Source organism: Notamacropus eugenii, chromosome 5 (assembly GCF_028372415.1).
Source record: "Notamacropus eugenii isolate mMacEug1 chromosome 5, mMacEug1.pri_v2, whole genome shotgun sequence".
Classification (NCBI taxonomy): domain Eukaryota; kingdom Metazoa; phylum Chordata; class Mammalia; order Diprotodontia; family Macropodidae; genus Notamacropus; species Notamacropus eugenii.
The window spans coordinates 184,167,810-184,186,243 of record NC_092876.1 but is presented as its reverse complement, the minus strand read 5'-3'; the positions used below and the strand labels follow the sequence as shown (position 1 = coordinate 184,186,243).

Below are 18,434 nucleotides of genomic sequence, written 5' to 3'. Positions count from 1 at the left end.
ATCCCTACGTTGCCTGTTCCTGGGTCTCCCCATTACATCTTCCCTCCTCCCTGGAGCTGCTGTCCGCAGAATTGACGACAAAAATGTCTGGCTCTTTGGGTGGGTGGGGGTGGGCCTCTCCCGTTTCGCAGACATCCAGGATAGGTGAGACCTGGGGAGAGGGTCCCAGCAGCAGCCCCGAAGGGCTCCCATCTCTCCCTCCAGAAACTTGCCATGCAGTGTGAGCAGGGAGCAGAGCAGAGACGCTAAAACGCCTTCTCCCTGGCAATGCGCATGATTCTGCGGCTCTGTGCTCTCCACACTTCAACGCACCTTGAAACGGGGCTCGCCTCCTTCGCACGGGGACTGGCAGCATTCTGAGCCAATCACTCTCCACTCCCCCGGGAGACAACCAATGGGCAGGAGATAGGGGCGGCCCTAGCGGCTTGGGGCCCACGCTAGGCTTCACCATAGCCTTGGCTCTGCTCTGCCTTTGCTTGTAGTGCAGGTGCTGCCGCCGCTGCCTGGTTAAGGATAGAGAGAAGAGGGGCTGTGATAGGAAAGGAGGGATGGAGAGAGTGGAGGAGAGGCAGCAAGAAGAAAGGAGCAGGACATGAGAGAGGGCATCTTTGAGAGCTCCTTGATACCGCTTTAGGGCTGGGGCATGAGAAGTCTGCGGAAAGAGGAGCACTTTTGAGATATGATGACGCTCTTTGCTGGCGGGCGGTAGTACTATGATTTGGTATGTGGCCACTTTGATAGCAAGTGTGATCAGCACCAGAGGTCTTGCAGCTCAAGGTGAGTTGAAGTACAGCGTGTCTGCTCTGCCCCCATTCCTGTCACCACCTCTCCATCCCCTCCCTTCCCCCTCAACCCCCCCGGCTCGCCGGGCTTCCCTTTTCCTGGGCTCCCCCCACTCCCTGCTTCCCAAGACTGGGGGAGAGATCTCTCTGCTAGCCCGGCATCCGTGACTTGCCGCGGAGAGTCCCCCGAATCTGGTGACTCGCACTGAGACGAACTATCTATCGGGGAAGGGAGGAAAACTTGCCCATCCATCCCATTCATCCCGGCATCTGGAGGGGCTGGAGGCAGCAGGGGGAGAACGTGCTTGGGGCCCCTGGGGCTAACCCGGCATCCGAAAGAGAATGCTCCCTATAGACCTGTGGTTATCCCCTTCCTCTCCCCGCAACTCCCCTATCTCCACTTCTCTAGACTTTTCCTTTGGCGAAGATTTGTTCGTAAGACGGAGTGCTTCTCCCCAGCGAAGCGATGACCTCAGGCTTCGAAAGGGCTTGTTCTCAACTGTGGCTAGCGAGGCAGTCAGTTTGCAGGTTCTTTAGTGGGGGTATCCCCTGCATCCCCAATAATGAATCTCATTGCACCCAGATCACTCATCGGAGCAGCTCACTTGCCTTGCTATCCGGTTGGGGAAGAAGGACCCGAGAAGGCTTCACACACACACACACACACACACACACACACACACACACACACACACACACACACACTCACACACACACACACACACACTCACACACACACACTCTCACACACTCACACACTCTGCAGCCCCGCGGGCAGCAGACGGCCCCCTCCCCGCAGTTGTCAGCTTAAGGTCAGATCACCTTGCTGTCTTGGCAAGGTGGACTCTGAGCAGAGAGGGGTTTGGGTGTTCTTCATCAGGACTCCAGAAGGATCCGCCTTCCATCCTGTGTCCGAGTGCCTTCGATAGCCTCCCCGATGGGTTTGCCATCCTTGCCCGCACCTCTCCCCAAGCCGGGCACAAACTTCCCAGGGAAGTACTCAGCAGAGGAGGTAGACTTCCCTCAGGTCCAAAGCAGAGCGAAAAGGGGGAATTCCCTGCGGGTCCTCAGATCGGAACCTCAGTGGGATCCCCCTTTTTGTTTCCCCCCAAACTGAGGATAGGGGAATCACTAAAGAGGTAAGCCTGGTGAAAGAGGGACTGGGGCGTGCGTGTTCTAGCGTTGGCTTGGGAGATGAAAGCCTGGGGAAAGGGATCTATCAGCTCGGCTCGGTGTGGCACCCCTGACTTGTAAAGAGTCCTTGTAAGGAAGTCAGAGAAGAGGAGGGCGGGTGGGTGCCAGGGCACTGAGCTCATGGTCCCCCGCACCCAGCCGATGATCTGGCGGCGGGGCAAGTGCATAAAGGCTGGCGAAGACCGCTTCCAGAAGGGAAAGATCGGGCGGGGCTGGGGATTCGTGGATGGATGTCAACCCTAAAGAGAGACGCCCCTCTAACTGAGTGGGGGAAGGAGTGGGTAGGGCAGGCATTCCCCTGCCCCCCCTCCATCCCTGTGGTGCAAGGGCAAAATAGACCAGCAGGAGGCGTCCTTTGCAGAAACCACACAAAACTGGGGCAGTGTTGGGACCTGGAATGAAGTGGCCTCCCCAACTCTCCACCCCGCCCCCCCCCCGCCCTGTCCTCGGCCTTCTTTGGGGGAGGAGGAGCTCTGGAGGATGATGGAGGGGGGACAATATAGGAAGGAATTAACTAGTATATTGCTACAGAAGGGTCTCACAACTCCTGATTTTAGGTGGGGAAACTGAGTCACTATGCAAAAGCTTGCAGAGAGGGAAGACGTTAGGTCTGAGAAGGGTTTGTGTTTGAACATCCTAGGCTTCCTGGCATCTTTCCTGCCACTTTTTCTCCCATTTTCTTGCCCACTTTCAATTACCCTCATCCAATTTAGTCTAGTTTATTGCTTTGGGACAGTTAGTGAAAGGGTAGAAGGAATAACAGAATGAACCCAATTCACCTTAGGAAAGAGGCTGAGTAATATTCAGACCTTGGAGGGAGGGTGGGGGGAGAGGTTTTATGAAGGGAAAACTGCTGTTCTACCACTTGGTTAAGGATTGGATAGGTGAAAGATATTTCACTACAGCAAGAGAGAGAATAGTTAGACATTAAGAACTTCCAAAAAGTGAGGGATTGTTTGTCACAGGGCTGGGCTTCCCCAAGAAAGTTATTTATTTTCTTCCTTTAAGATATGAAGAAATGACCATCTGTTTTAAATGAGTTAATGTATCATCTTGCTTGAAAGAAGGGGGCTGGTTTTGTTGACCTTTGGGGGCACCTTTATAGCATGAGGTGTTTCTGGATTCCTGGAGCCCTTACTTACATTTGCCTTCATTTACTACCTTCTTACATAGACCATGTAATTTGGAATTCAGTGTATATTAATCAAAACATTTGGAGAAATTTTGGTGTCACTGTTAAGTGTTGGAAAAGTGCTAAGAACTTCTTACATTAAGATAGGCTAGGGGACTTGTTTTGGGACTCTGCTTCCTAGGTATCCATGGGGAGCAAGCTTGGGCATTAGAGTTGCTTAAATTCCATTGCAGGGGCTGAAGAGCCAGAGCCCTGTCAGAGCCTGGAAAGGGTCGTGTGAAGGACACACAGGGCTGCCACTTCTCTTGCCCTCCTGGCAGAAAGTAAATGAGGAGAACTATTCATTGTCTCATATCTCCTTAGAGGGAGAGGAGAGGGTTGGATGGGTCTGGGAGAGATCTGCCAGTATATGAGAATGAGTGAGTCCATGTGTGGGAATATGTCTGTGTGTCTATAAGTGTGTCTCTATGTGTATGTCTGGGTCTGAGTGTGGCTCTTATGTGTGAATGTACTTACAGAATGCTTGCTATTCCGTGACTCCCCCAAAGGCAGAGATGACTTTTCCAGAATTCTCTGCAGGCTGACATCAGGGATCAAGATTGGATGTAAGATTACAATGACTAATACCAGAGATGCTCTAGTTATTAAACTTCAGCGTAAAAGTAGAGGAGGACATGGTCTTAAGGAAGGCAAAGGTTGGTCTTACCCCAAAAGCAAGTTGTAATTTGCAAAGGGGAAAGTGTACCTGTGGATGGAACTTTGCAGGTGGGAGTTGGAGAGTTAAGCCCAGTAGGCATATAGGCATATAAGCTTTACAACTGGAAGGGACCTCAAAGAGCATCTTATCCAACTTCCCCATTTTATAGATGATGAAACTAAGACCAAGAAAAGTTCAATTACTTGACTGCGATCCCACAGGTTAATTGAACCAAGTCTTTTGACTCCAAATTCATACTCTTGTCCCTGTGGCCTTGGAAAATCTGCTTAGAGGCCTGCCATCCTGGGGATATGGCCAATTTGCTTTGAAGAGGTTGGATCCAGTCAGTGTCAGTCAATAAGCATTTATCAAACTTTTACTCTGTGCCAAGCACTGTATAAGCACCATCAAGGATGTTATGGTTGCTGGAAATCAGAATATCAGAATTGGGACCTTGGAGGGCCTTAAATCCAACCGCTTCCCCAAATTATGAATCCACTACAATATCTCAGTTCAGCCAGCCCCTGGCATATCAGCAGCAACAAGGAACTCACTACTTCATGAGGTATTCTTGGATAACTTGAATTTTTGAGGTTGATTCTTACTTGTTTTCTGCCCTATATGTGTTTCTCTGCAATTTATGCTTATTGACCCTAGTTTTCCCCTTAAACTGTCAAGAATTATTTTAGTCTTTCTTCCACATAACTGAGGGAAATCATAAATGCTTAATTTAATTTTTTAAACATTCATTTTAAAAAATTTTGAGTTTCAAATTCTCTCTCTTCTAGGCCTGTCCCCACCCATTGAGTAGGCAAACATTATGATACCTATTATACATGTGAAGCCATGCAAAACATATTTCAGAAATGTTAACTGGAAAAACTACCCTTCCTTACTTACCAGGAAACCATGACCTATGACTCTTACTCAGGGTTGATCCATTGGATTGTAAGTTCCTTGAGGGCAGGGACTATCTTTTGTCACATAGCGGTGCTTCATAACTGTTTATTGACTGAATAACTGAAAGAAATGGTATCCAGGAACAGTGAGACACCAAGGGATAGATGAAGGTGTGAGCTGGTGTCCTAACTCTTATGGGCAACGTTAGGGAGAAGAGGGCTGGGCTAGGGTGTCAGCTAGACCCCTTATCTCACTTCTTTCAATAGGGGATTGTGAAGGGTAATGTACTGAGGGTCTAGGCCAGCTGTTCTGCAGTGAACTAGCCTTCTACAACCTAGATTCTATGAATCTAAACCAGTCTGTGGTTATTGGAAGGTACCTTAAAGAAATGTAGGTCAATAGGTAGGTGTTCTCTTTCCTGGATATGGAACTGGAGGCCTTACTACTTTGTCTCCTCACTGCTCCTACTTTGCCCCTGCCTCAGTTTTTTGGTTATGATTACTATAGTTCCCTAGCTCTCCATGCCTCCCAGACTCTCATTCTTCCTGTCTCCTTGTTTTACTCAAGCATACTCCTACCTGATCTATACCAGATAGTTCTCCTCCTTGCAGAGTGAAGAAGGATGTTTCTTTTTCTCTCTGTCTCTTCTTTGGAGTGCTCAGGTCTGGAAGACTGCAATACCCCTGTGGGAGCATACTTTCATGGCAGGACTTGGTTTGGGAAATGGCCAAGGGGAGTATGTACTGTAGGAAGGCCTGTCTGTCCACTAGCTTGTGCCCTGAAAGACGTTGGGGAGAGGGAAGATTTGAAAGGAGTTGTCCAGGGGGTATGGGGACATCAGCTTTCAGCTGCCAGCATGTTGTGTGACACATGGCTAGTTTGGGGCATCACTGGGTCCTAGGTCCTAGATGGTTTCATGTTTACCACTCTGAGATAGCAACACTGGATCCAGTTACCCAAGGTTCTATGGATGCCCAGGCAGGGTGATTCTGAGACTCAGCTTGAGTTTCCATCCCTCCCCATTCCTTCTCTTTCAGTACTTTTCCTATTTTTCCCTGATCTGCTTAGGCTTATTTTCCCCCTGGCTTCCATGCTTGCTCCTTCATGGCTCCTTGAGTCATCCCTTCCTGTTCCCTCCCAATGCCCGCTCTCTCCCTATATGAGTGTTCCCAATGTCATCATGCTAAGAGCTCACTTCCCTTTCTCCTGTGCTTACCCTTTTCATGGCTACTTTCTCTCTGTGTTGTCTACATCTGCATTCCCTGCTACTAATCATAGCTATTCTCCATTGCTTGGTGAGATGCATGGGAATGGGAAGCTATGCCTTGTAATTCATCATGTTGTTCCCTTCTTTCTCTTCCATCTTCCTTTCCTCCTTCCCACTGGCCTCAGGCTCTCCCATATTCCTACCCTGCTTCAAGAGATATTATCATCATTCTTCCTCCTCCCTGACCCTCCAATCCCCCTCTCCCCAAATCCATGGCTACCACAGTGTCGGCACAAGGCCTGAGTGATAGTTGAATAAGGTTTTTTTCTCCACGTGCTTGTGAGAGTAGTCTGGGCAGCTCATTAGGGCTACTGGATCTGATTGGTGAAAAGAGCTCTAATTGGTGAGAATGCCTGTGTGTGTGTGTGTGTGTGTGTGTGTGTGTGTGTGTGTGTGTGTGTGTGTGTGTGTGTAGGAGCAGGAGGAGGAAGAAGAGAAGGAGGGGTTAGATGGAGGTGATGGTAGGCAGAGGAATAGGGTGAGGGGAAAGGGGAAAAATCTGGTTAGCTTCAGTTGGAGAGTACGATCTGAGGGTTGGTTTTAGAGTCCTCCCAAATGTACTCTTTTGGCACTTGGCCTATACTCTGTAGAGGGAGCAGCCATGGTTTCAGACAGTTTGGAAGTGGGCATACTCTGGGGGATGGGGTTGGTAGATAGTGTGGCCAATGGCTGAACTGAAAGTGTCTGAGGTGTCCACTCTGTGGTCTGGGGGTGGGGTGGGGGGCAGCCAGGGGAGAAGCTTATAGGGACACTTTGAAAAAACCTTTTTCTTTCTTCACTGGGACCAAAGGGGAGGAGGTACATCTTTGGGTGATGGCAGGGGATGGAGAGAAGAGAAAAACTGCTCATGCCCTGGTCTCCTTCAGGGCACAGCCCATGGGCACAGACCCTGCCTGCTAGAGGCAACTGACCTATTTTTTCTTTCTGAATCTTCTGCTCTTTTGCTTTTTTGCATGAACAAGCATGAGACTGGTGGGTAGGGTCGGGGGGGCAGGGGCCTCCATGAGGAACTCAGGGGAGGAATTCTATGAGAGGTAGTGATGGGAGGGAGACACTTGTCAGCCTTGAGAGGAGCAGGTCATGGGGAAAAATCCACTCCAAGATAGTCTTTTCCCATCCTTTCCCTTCCCCCCGCCTCCCTCATTGGTCTCTCCTGGAGTGAGAAATATTATATATACATGAGACCATGTTGCATAGAAGTTGCAACCCAGCCTCCCCCTTCATTTGCCGCACAAGGTGAGTGATTGTCCTCATTTTTTAGCTTCATAGTAGAGAAAGAGCCAGAGTTTTATAGGTGAGTAAATACTGTATTTGTATTTCACACTTCCATAGGGATATGCCATCCACAAGGTTTGCCTCCCTCCTACCAACCTGAACGTTGACAAGAAGGGGGCAGTAGCCATAATGCTTTTCCAGCTCCCAGAAGGTAGTCCTGTACCTTTGCCTTAAACTTGGCCCTAGGGATCATTGTACCCACACTTTTGTATGTGTGTATGTGGGGGTTCCTGAACCTGAGTGCCCTTTGGGGAGGAGAGGAATTCTTGGGTGTGGGCAGGCGTGGTTTTGCTTTTCTGCTGAGAAGCCATTAATGAAGATTGGAGATTGAATTACTGACTTCCTTCCTGTCAGCGGGTCTGCGGGGGAAAGGGCTCCTGGAGATATAATCTAGTAGAGAGCAAATTAAAGTTGCTAATATATCCTTGCCTCATGGGCTGCAGTGGGGGACCAGGAGCTGGCTGAGGGAAGAGGTACACCCATTGGTAGAGCAAGGGAACTTTCTGACTCTCAGTTCGCTGAGTCCTCTGCTGCTCTGCTGGCCAGAAAGTTTCCCTCTGCCTGGGGAAATCTGGTGGGGTTTGGCTTGACATAGCCCCAGTCTGAGGTTGGAGGTGCCATAGGTCAGGGTAAGAACCAGGAGGGTGAAGGAGCATAGACAATAAGGCCAGGAGGGGTTCCTTAAGCAACATTTTCCCTGAAGGACTTTTGGAGAAAAAGAGACCACTTGCCTTTAATGTTGGAGGGATAAGGGGGAGGTTCAGCTTGGAGAGAAACACAAAATTAAGGTGCCATCCATCCCACCTGTTTTGTGGAAGTGCAAGTGTGGACAGCACATCTATTTCATTACATGAGGACACAGGTTCTCTGGTCTCCTTTAGGATTATATTAACTTTGGTGAGGGTGGTGTTGTCCTCTCCAGACTTTTGGTCAACTTTCTCAGCATAGATTCTTGAAGTGTCTCCTCAGTGGTAGGTATCATGATGCTGACTAAATTGTGGCAACAAAGGGTGGCCAAGTGAGCAGGAGTTATATTTAGGGCTTAAAGGTAGAGGTGGAAGTGGTAGCAGCTTGTCCCTTGTATTACTAGGCTTGAGTGCTTAGCCAATGGGGAATGGAGGGTGGTGATGAGGACCACTGCTGGTGAATGTCTAGTCCACACAACATCTAGTCCAGTGCAACATCTTTCTCAAAGTAAGCCCAACTGCCTTCTAGGATGCTAGCAACAGGGCAGGGCGCCCAAGGATTTAGGCCATCATTGTTCCTTCTGCTTGAAATGCACAGAGTGAAGGTCAATGAGCATGCTTCACTCTCCTCAGTGGAAGTCCCACTCTCTCCTCCCTCTGTTGGTTGCAGAGATTTAGTTATGAACTAGAGAGGTCTTGCCAGTGAGACTGGGAAACAGTGACCTAAAATGTAAAGGAAGGATCGTATTGTCATAATTTGAGAGCCAGAAGTGACTTTAGAGGTCATTTGGTTCAGTCCCCTCATTTGATAGATTTGGAAACAAGTCTGGTGCTTGCCCAAGGGCTGCAGAAGTGAGAAGTGACAGATCAGGAATTTGTATCCCAGCCCTGTCACCTTTGTGACCTTGGGGAAATTGCCTTAGTTTTCTTATCCTTAAAATGATGTGATTAGACCTAATGACCTCCAAGGTTACTTCCATCTCTAGAGTTTTTATTTTGTGATTCTAGATCCACTTCCCATCTCACTTCCCTTGGGGTATATGAAGTTGTGTGGGCTCCTTCTTTCTTCTATTCACCAGTCTGTAATCAGTGATTTTGCCCTGGCTGGTCTAGGGTTCAAGATCAGAAGATTGTAAGAAAGAAAGAAAAATTTGAAAGTTTGAGTAACAATAGAAGGTCCCCATCTGTCCTGGTTGTCTTTTCCCATCTATCCTCCCCAGTATCTGTGGCATTAAAGGCCAAAGCTGGAGGACCAGGGGACTGGAGAGTCTGTGGCCTCGTTCTCTGGGATCCACCCAACCTCTGATTCTGTACTTGGCAGGGAAGCTCCAGGTTGGAGGTGGAGGCTGTGCCAACCTCTGGTGGGTGTGTGATTATTTTGTGTTGACCAGGAGATGCCAACTACAGCCTTTGGCCTAGCTGCCTGCTGATTACCACCTGGCCTTGAGAGTTTGAGATTTGTACCTCATGGGCTATGCAAAAGGTCAGCCAGATCTCAGAAGGATGGTATAAACATTTTAAAACTGTCCGGGCAAATCCTACGATGCTTGTTCACTAAGCAAATTGTCCAAGGTCACTATTGCTCCCTCCCCCTGAACAACAAAAAAAGGAAGAAGCAAATAAAAGTTTCAGTGTTCTTCACCCTCCTAAACTTATGAGTTAGTTATTCAATAGGGAAGTATGTGAGGGTCCACCAAATTTCCTGACCCCTTCTCCTAGGTTCCTGATATGGAGGGGACAGTGGACAGATTTTTCTTGCACACAAGAGATCTTTCCTCTACTTTACTGGCCATTTTCCATTTCCCTATCAGGGCCATTCAAGAGTCATTCTCTTTCCTAATTAGCTTTGGCCTCACCATTCCTCCTTTAATTGGTATACCTATGTAGCCCCACCTTTCTCCTTGAGGCTGTAAGCTCCTTGAGGGTAAGGATCATTTTTTCCTAAATTGTACTTCTATAGCCTAGCACAGTGTCTTGTATACAGGAGACACTTAATAAATATTGGTTGAATTGAGTCAGATTCTTCCTTTTTCATTCCTGACTTCGGCCGTTGTGTGTGATCCTCTAAGGGTTTTGATTTCCATGTTTCTGACTTCTCTTTCTTTTGCACTGTCACTGCCTCTCTGAGTCTCTTAATGGATTCCTTCCTTCATTCATTCATTCATCAAACGTTTATTAAATACCTTCTACAAATACTATGATAAGAGTCAGGAGAGATCTAGTGTCATTTTGCGTTGTATGCTTTTACTCTGTCCTCATCCCTCTAGATTCTTTCTTTCATGGCCCATTCCGTCATGACTTTCTTGTTTTTATATCATCCTTCTAGGCTTCCTAGACAACCTAGAGAACATGTGGGTAAGTGCCCACAGGTCTTACCTCTTTCCTTGTGTTTAGCTGAGGTGAGGAGGGGAAATGGAAACAGGGAATCTAAACCTGGAGCTGTCCCTCAATCATTTGGGGAGCAAGAAGAGGTATAGGGAAACAGAGGGATGCATTAGAGGTTGAAATTTGCTGAAATAAAATATTTTTTAGAATACATTCCTAAGGAGGAGGATAGACTCCAAAGTAGTGGGAGCTGTGAGCGAGAGAGAGAGAGAAGACTATTTCCTGTGTGTGTGTGTGTGTGTGTGTGTGTGTGTGTGTGTATTTAGTGCTATAAAGGAAAAAAGATAAATATTTCAGGATACAAGAGGGATTGGAGTGTAAAGGCAGGACCCTTCTGGGACAGGGCTCTGAATCCCCTACCTAATTTCTAGGCCATTTCATCATTGCTTTGTTCATTAGCTTTGATCATATACTCTGTCCTCTTCTTCCTCCCTCCCCCAATACATGTATGTCCTAATCCCTTCTAAGAGGGAGCAACTTGTATGAAAAAAGCAGCAAGTGACTTCTAATCAGAAATCACTAGTTGGAGTCTCAACTCTGCCACTAACTAGCTGTGTGATCTTGGGTAAGCCAATTAACCACTCTGTGACTAGGATGGTCATTAAAATTCCTCTCAGTTTTGACTCTGTGATTCTATCAAGTGGGAACACCAGTGTTATGAGAACTCATGTCATGGGAGGCAGCTGGGAAAAAGAAAGATGGACCAGGAAGTGTAGTGGTGCCTCTCCCCAGACCATATGGAGTGGAAAGAAACAGTTGGGGTGCAACCCAAATACCAGTGCCATCAACTTTGGATACAAACTATCATATCCAGTAGGAAATTTAATATTGCCAGTTAGATCGTTCTTTCTAGAGGACAAAGAAAAGAAGGTTCTGGAAAGGGAAATTGGAGTGATAACAGAATCTGAACCCAACCTGGCTTTTTCCTTTGCTGGTATCTATGGCATTAAAAGCCCAAAGCTGAGCCACAGGAGGTTCTTTGGCTCCATTCTCAGGGCTACCCCTCCTAATTTTCCATTTGGCAGATGAACTTTGAGTGGTGAGTGGGTCAGAGGTGGGAACAGTGCCAGCCTGGTGGCTATGTGGCTCTTTTTCCTATATGCCAGTGGTGCCCGGTGACCGTTGCAAGAATAAGGAGGATGGTAAAGAAAGAGGTCAGGGAGTGGCTTGCTGCTTTCTGGGGGCTGGCTAGGAGGCAGCTGGAAGCCCAGAAGCTTTCTCCAGCCAGAGAAGGTGTGAAACCAACAGCTTCATTGGTGATGCAGTGAAAATCAGGCAAAGAGAGGTGCAAATGAGCATCCAGAGCTGTGAGAACAGCCAAGCCAGGAGTGGGTCCCCAAGCCAAGATACCCCTTTCCCCAATCTGTCTCCTGAATGTTTCCTTCTCAAAGTCCTACATTCCTGAGTGGGGTTTCACGAAAAGGACTTCAGCATAGAAGGCTAGTCATGGCCCTATCTTTATTAAATTATTTTCTGGAGCACCTTTCTCCATTTCACCGTAGGGCAAGAGGTTCCATCCACCCAAGGGGTACCTTTGTTTCTGGTGCAATGCACCCAGCCCCCTGCTTTGAAAAGGTTCTCTCTCCTCACTCTGCCATCTCATTGTGTTTTCTTTGCAGATTCACACTCCAGAGATACACACAAACATCTCTGTGTACATGTATACATTCTCACTGAGGTTCTACAAATACCCATGCCTCAGTGTCCCTTGAGATGCCTGCTAGCCCTTTATTGCGCTCCCTTCCCCCAATTCCTCACCTTGGGAATCAAGGGATTGAGAGAGGGAAGAGAGAGATTCTCTATCCTTCCCGAAATGCTTAGCCCTTGCCTAAATTCTCTGACTAGGGAGGAGGGAGTTGCTGCAGCTCTATACCTTTCTGTTCCTTCACAGAGGGGCTAGAGGTGCAACATGAATTGGGATTGGGGGAGGGGGATGGAGAACCTGCTGGGGCCACTAGCAGGTGAGTGCGGCGCTCTGCTCTGCTCCAAAAATATCCAGTGATCTTAGCTCCTTCTCTAGAAAACAGTGATGTCACCTGCAGCCAATCAGCTTCTAGAAGGGTTTGCCTCCTCCTCCTTCAGCAAGTTGCAGAGAGTCAGGATGCTGCTCTCCTCTTGGGCTCCCTCTCCAGTACCAGGCCCCACAACTGCAGTGGGAGTGTGATGGGAGGGGGGAGCAGAAGAAGGCAGCACTCATATATCAAAGGGTCAAGCAGTTAATATTTTGGGCCTGCTAGCCCAGGGCAAGGAGAAGCCCCATATGTCTTCCTCCTATTCCCCCCCTAAGAGTTGGGGGATGGGTGAGTGATAATCTTGGGGTACTAAAGCAATGTTGGCAAGGTTAGCATGATAAGGGTGAAGTTTGTGGAGATGTGGGCCATTTGGACTAGTGATGGGGAGCTAGTAGTTTTGGGGGAAGGACCCCCACATTTTTTCTTTCCTATAAGGACCTCCACTGAACAAGGTGACCTTGTGACCTTGCTAGAAGGAAGTTTAGAATGAGAGTAGACCGATTTTTTTTTAGGGGAGAGTGGGGATGGAAATGTTAAAAGATTTTAGCCTTGCTCGAGGGATTTGGAAGAGTTTGGTGGAGTAGCAGGAATCTGTGGTAGTTTGGTAGTGCATGGGTTAATTCAATTCTTTTGCTTTTTCCATCTTGGTGAGAAGGGTACATAAAAGAGTATTTGTCCCTCAGCATTTTGAATAAGGGCTGCCCCACTCCATACCCAGTCATAGTTAGGAGTCTAAAAATCCAGATAGTTGCTTAATTTCCCTTCAGCATTGCAATAATTATTTCTACCAGTGGAACAAGGTATAGTGAGGTTATCCCCACAAGTCTCTCTCCCCTTTTCATTTCTGTGCCATCCCAGTGGTGACATTCAGTAAATCACCAATGGTCAAGAATAGATTAGGTGAGGGATTCTTAGATTTCAAAAGGTGGATTGGATTGGAAATTAAAAAAAAAATTAAATGTAATTAGTTTCCTTTGTATATTTTATACATCTAAAAACATCTGAGAGGGGTCCATGGATTTCACCACACTGCCAAAGGGGTCCATAATACAAAAAGGTTAAGAACTTCTGGATTAGAAACTGGATGATCAGATGAGGATGAACTCTCTCCCACCAACCAGCCCTCCCCATTCTGCGGCAGCCAGAGGGGAATGGAGGGAGTGGGGATAGACTGGCCAATTAGCTTATTTCACCAGTGGTGCCCTAAACCGCCTCTGCTTTGTCAGGGATTTCCCTAGTCCTTCCCGAGTCCCCTTTTTTTTGGTGCTAGCATCTGTCAGTGCCCAGATGAGGGTGGGAGGGTGGTTGTGTCTGCAGTTTTGGTTCTAAACTCTGATTGTGGAGCCCTAGATGGAAATGTGTGTGTATGATAGCTAGCTACAGCTGGCAAGGGGGCTCCACAGAGAGGGAGTGGGAGTCCTTTGTGTGTGTGTGTGTGTGTGTGTGTGTGTGTGTGTGTGTGTGTGTGTGTGTGTGTGTGTGTGTTGTGGAAGAGAGTAGGGCAGACAGGGCAGAGAGGTGCTTATAACCCCAATACACTTTATCTTGAGAGGGAAATTCTGGCTTTTAGTGAGCTACTCTCTCTTTAGCTCTCTCATCTCCCCTTCCCCTTCCTCCCAAGGCTTGGTTGTTTTAGGGTTTCCACAGGCAGGGGGAAGAAGCAGCCATTAGGCTGAGTAGATCTGGGGGATGGGAGCTCATCTCCTGGGGAGGAAATCCTTTAGAAAAGGTGGGGCTCTATCTTGGAATAGGGTATTCCTGTGTCCTAGCTCTTCTGGGGACGGAATATTAGTCTGGTGAATGAAGATCAAGTTGGGGACAGTGGTCTATCCTTTCTTGGAAGATAGGATATTCCTGAGGAGTGGGAGTTAATCCTTCAGGGGTGGAAGATGGTGAGTGGCCTTGGATGAAAGTACATTAGGGAGGTGAGAGGATCTGTCATTCACCCAGCATTGATTAAACAATGACTGTGTGCCAAGCACTGTGCTAAGTAGGCACTGGGGATGCAAAGAAAAGCAAAAACAGCTCCTGTCTTCCAGGAGTTTATATTCTAATACGGAAAATGACATGTAAATAACCAGGTACATATAAGATATATACAGAGTGGATCAAGGTAAGCTGAGAGGGGAAGGCCTTTGGGGACAAGAAACGTCTTGGAGAAGTTGGGATTTGAGCTAAATCATGAAGGAAACCACAGGAATCCACAGATGAGACTAAGGGGGCAGAGCATTCGGAGCATGAAGGACAGACAATACAGACTAGTGAAGAGGTGGGAGTCTCTCTCTGAGGGGTGGAGATCTCTTTCCTACCTTCATTACCTGTTTAAACTATCTTGTGTCTACTAGGTGCCCACGGCCTTCGAGAGGAGCCTGAGTTTGTGACTGCGAGGGCTGGCGAGGGCGTAATTCTGAGATGCGATGTGATCCACCCTGTGACGGGACAACCTCCCCCCTACGTGGTCGAATGGTTCAAGTTTGGGGTTCCCATCCCCATATTCATCAAATTTGGCTACTATCCCCCTCACGTGGACCCTGAGTATGCAGGTAAGGCTGGGATAGTGATGGTGGTGAGGTATTACCCTCATGGAAAGTACCAGGGTACCTTGGTTCAAATCCCAAAGCTATCATCATCTTGCTAAGTGACCTTCCTTTGAGTCCCAGTTAAAATCCTATCTTCTGGGGATAAAGGCCTCATTTCTAGAATGTATAGAGAACTGACTCAAATGTATAACTATACAAGTCATTCCCCAATTGGTAAATGGTCAAAGGATATGAACAGGCAATTTTCAGAGGAAGAAATTAAAGATATCTATAATCATATGAAAAAATGCTCTAAATCACTATTGATTAGAGAGATGCAAATCAAAACAACTCTGAGGTACCACATCACATCTATAAGATTGGCAAACATGACAGAACAAGAAAATGATAAATGCTGGAGAGGATGTGGGAGAGTTGGAACACTAATTCATTGTTGGTGGAGCTGTGAGCTCATCCAACCATTCTGGAGAGCAGTTTAGAACTATGCCCAAAGGGCTACAAAAATGTGCATACCCTTTGACCCAGCAATATCGCTACTAGGACTGTATCTCCAAGAGATCATAAAAATGGGAAAGGGTCCCACATGTACAAAAATATTTATAGCAGCACTCTTTGTAGTTGCCAAAAACTGGAAGTCAAGGGGATGCCCATCAATTGGGGAATGGCTGAATAAATTATGCTGTATGAATGTAATGGAGTACTATTGTGCCATAAGAAATGATGAACAAGAAGATTTCAGGGAGGCCTGGAAGGACTTATATGATCTGATGCTGAGTGAAAGGAGCAGAACCAGGAGAACTTTGTGCACAGCAACGACCACAGTGTGCGAGAGCTTTTTCTGGTAGACCTGGAACTTTGTAATAATGCAAGAACTTATTAAAAAAAAAATCCCAATGGTGGTTTTCTAAGGCAAAATGTCTTCCACACTAAGAGAAAGAAATATGGAAGTCATTCGCAGAATGTAGCAGATCATGTTTGTGTGTGTGTGTGTTTTTGTGTATCATGTTTTGATTTGTTATATGATTTCTTCCATTTATTTTAATTCAACTACATAGCATGACTATAGTGAAAATGTACTCAATAGGAAAGTATATGTAGAACCTATACAGAATTGTATGCTGTCTTAGGGAGGGAGGGAGGTAGTGGGGGGTAGGTGTGGGGGGGTTAAAATGTTAATTTTATGGTAGTGATTGTAGAACATTAAACAATAATAATAAAATAAAATTTAAAAAAAATCCTATCTTCCACAGAAGCCTTTTCCAACCCCTCTTCATTCTGTCACTTTTCCTCCATTAATTATTTCCTATTTATCCGATATATAGCTTATTTGTACAATTTGTACATATTTGTTTGTTATCTCCCCTATTAGCTTGTGGGCTCTTTGAGCGTAGGGACTGTCTTTTGCCTCTTTTTGTATCTCTGGTGTTTAGCAGAGTGCCTGGCAAATCAGTGGTTTATTGATTCCTTGAAGTCACTTGGCCTCAGTTTCCCAAAGGGATATAAAAACTCTTGTACTGCCTACCTCAAAGGGTCATTATGAGAGGAGCACTTAATGAATTGAAAGGTACAAATAACGCATGTTAGTGATGATGATGGTGGGTAGGAGGAAGTGTTTTCCAGCAGGACCAGGACGTCACACAGTGACTGCCTCCTTTGAACCCCAAGTTCCATCCATCATTCCGTTATATTTCCCTTCTCTCAAAAGTCTCTGACAGTTCCCTGGCCTCCTCAGCTCTCAGCATCAGTCAATAAGCACTTATTAAGTGCTTGCTATGTTCTTCTAGGCACTGTGCCATCTAAGCACTGAGGTTACAAAAAGAAGAGTCCCTGCCCTCAAGGAGCTTATAATCTAATGCTCCTTCTTGTTTGAAGCTCCTTCTTGTCCTGTCTTTTTCTCTCCCTAATGGTTTCTATTTATTCCTGTCCTGCTTTTTGTCTCAATATATTTTTGTGTCTGTCTCCTTCCTCCCTTTTGGGTCTAGTTAGTTTTAATTGAATAGGAGGGAGGGAGTGGGAATGGAGGCAGGAGGGGGTGAGCTACAGATGCTGGGGATATGACATTGTTCTTCTGCCAAGAACAGTCTTTGGATATTGGATGGAGAGATGGAGAAACAATAAGGGCTGGAAGTGGGAAGGGAGAGAGAGGGAAAGAAGGGAGACTGATAGCAAAAGGCAGATGTGACCCAGAGGGACAGAGCTGAGGAGGGGCAGTGGAGTAGGTGTCGGTTTCTATCTAGAGAGGAAGTTGAGTCAGAAAAGACCCTTTTGATGGAACTCCTCCGCCTCGGTTCCAGGTGGCTTTACAGCAGCAATAGCAGCTGTAGAATTAGTCCTGTCTAGCCTCACCCACTCTTTCTCCCTGGGTTCAGAAGGTGGAGCTTCATTCCATTCTGGAGTGTGTGTGTGTGCCCCATTGAGTCTAGTGTTTGTCTACTGTCCTTCTACCTATGGGTGCTCTGCCCAAAGGAATATAAATTTTGATAGCTGAAACCTCATGAGATAACTTGGGATTTACAGGCTAGATATCTTTTTTAAGGACCATGCCTTAAACCCAAATCATTCTGGCTCTTATTGATTGACCAACAGCAGTTCCCAGCCCAAGCCTCATTTTCTCATTGTTTGGGCTCTGATGGTTCAGAGTAAGTGTAAATTAGTGATGGTTTCTGTTTTGACCAGAAACCCTGAGGATCTTCCCTTCTCAGATTGTTTTTTTTTTTTGGACTAGGTAAAAGAGGCCATTCTTTGCCTTATTTCTTACCTAGCCTTAATCACTGAATGGGATTGCCTCAGTCAAACTGAGACCTGGGAAAGCTTAAAAAGGCCAAGGTCTCCTACTGCATCAGGGGTCATTTCCAGTCATCCTATTCTGTATCTGGTCATTGGACCCAGATGGCTCTAGAGGAGAAAGTGAGGCTGGTGACTTTGCACAGTCCTCCCTCACTAAAATCCAATTTACTTGCAAGTCATGGTATCACCTGTCTGATGTCATGGTCCTCTTTGAGAAGGAAGGACAAATAAAACAACCTCCTCTGCTAGTACCACCCTGTGGCATCAGAACTGCGGGCAGAGGCCTGGGCTTCCTCTTGAAGCCCCTCCTGATTCATCTTTCACTCCTCCTGGCCCCATTGTCATCTCACTCTGTAATTATTCCCACCAGCAGTAGCCTCCCTGTCTGTGACTCACTGCCAACCAGCCCCCTGCCTGCCAGGGCTATTTGTATGTGTGCGTGTGTGTATGCTCATGCATTTTGGGGGGTTTGGAGGAAAGGAGGCTAAGTGAAATAAAAGAAGACTTTGCCTGGTTACAGTCTTCTGGATTTTTGACTTCTGAATCCTAAATTCCAAAGCCTTTCCCTGAGTATTCTGCTTGTTCTAGTTCTACTTGACTTATATCTCTGTTCCTTAGAAACCTCTGTAGAGCAGCAGCCCCTATCTCAGGTGACAGTATCAGCTGACAGGGAGGCAGGGGTATGGCCCAGAGTCCAGAGGAAGGAAGCAGTTCAAGCTGTGGGGTAGCACTGGAGTTGGGGGATGGCTTTGGTGGTGGCAGAAATGGGGAATTGAA

The 18,434-nt window shown here is 46.9% G+C and overlaps 1 protein-coding gene across 8 annotated transcripts in view; it reads left to right on the top strand.

Moving 5' to 3' along the window:
* Positions 1-459: 459 nt before the first annotated feature.
* IGSF9B (immunoglobulin superfamily member 9B) overlaps positions 460-18,434 on the top strand; it is a 79,688-nt gene continuing 61,713 nt past the window's right edge. For 4 of the 8 annotated variants that reach the window (XR_011967550.1, XR_011967552.1, XR_011967549.1 and 1 more), the window contains exons 1-2: positions 460-777; positions 14,676-14,873. Coding sequence is in view for 3 of the 8 variants with exons in the window: in XM_072611626.1 (XP_072467727.1) it covers positions 714-777; positions 14,676-14,873 (262 nt within the window). In the remaining 5 variants the exon portion in view is untranslated. The remainder of the gene's footprint in view (positions 778-14,675; positions 14,874-18,434) is intronic. The other 4 variants (XR_011967551.1, XM_072611626.1, XM_072611624.1 and 1 more) reach the window with 1 other exon arrangement.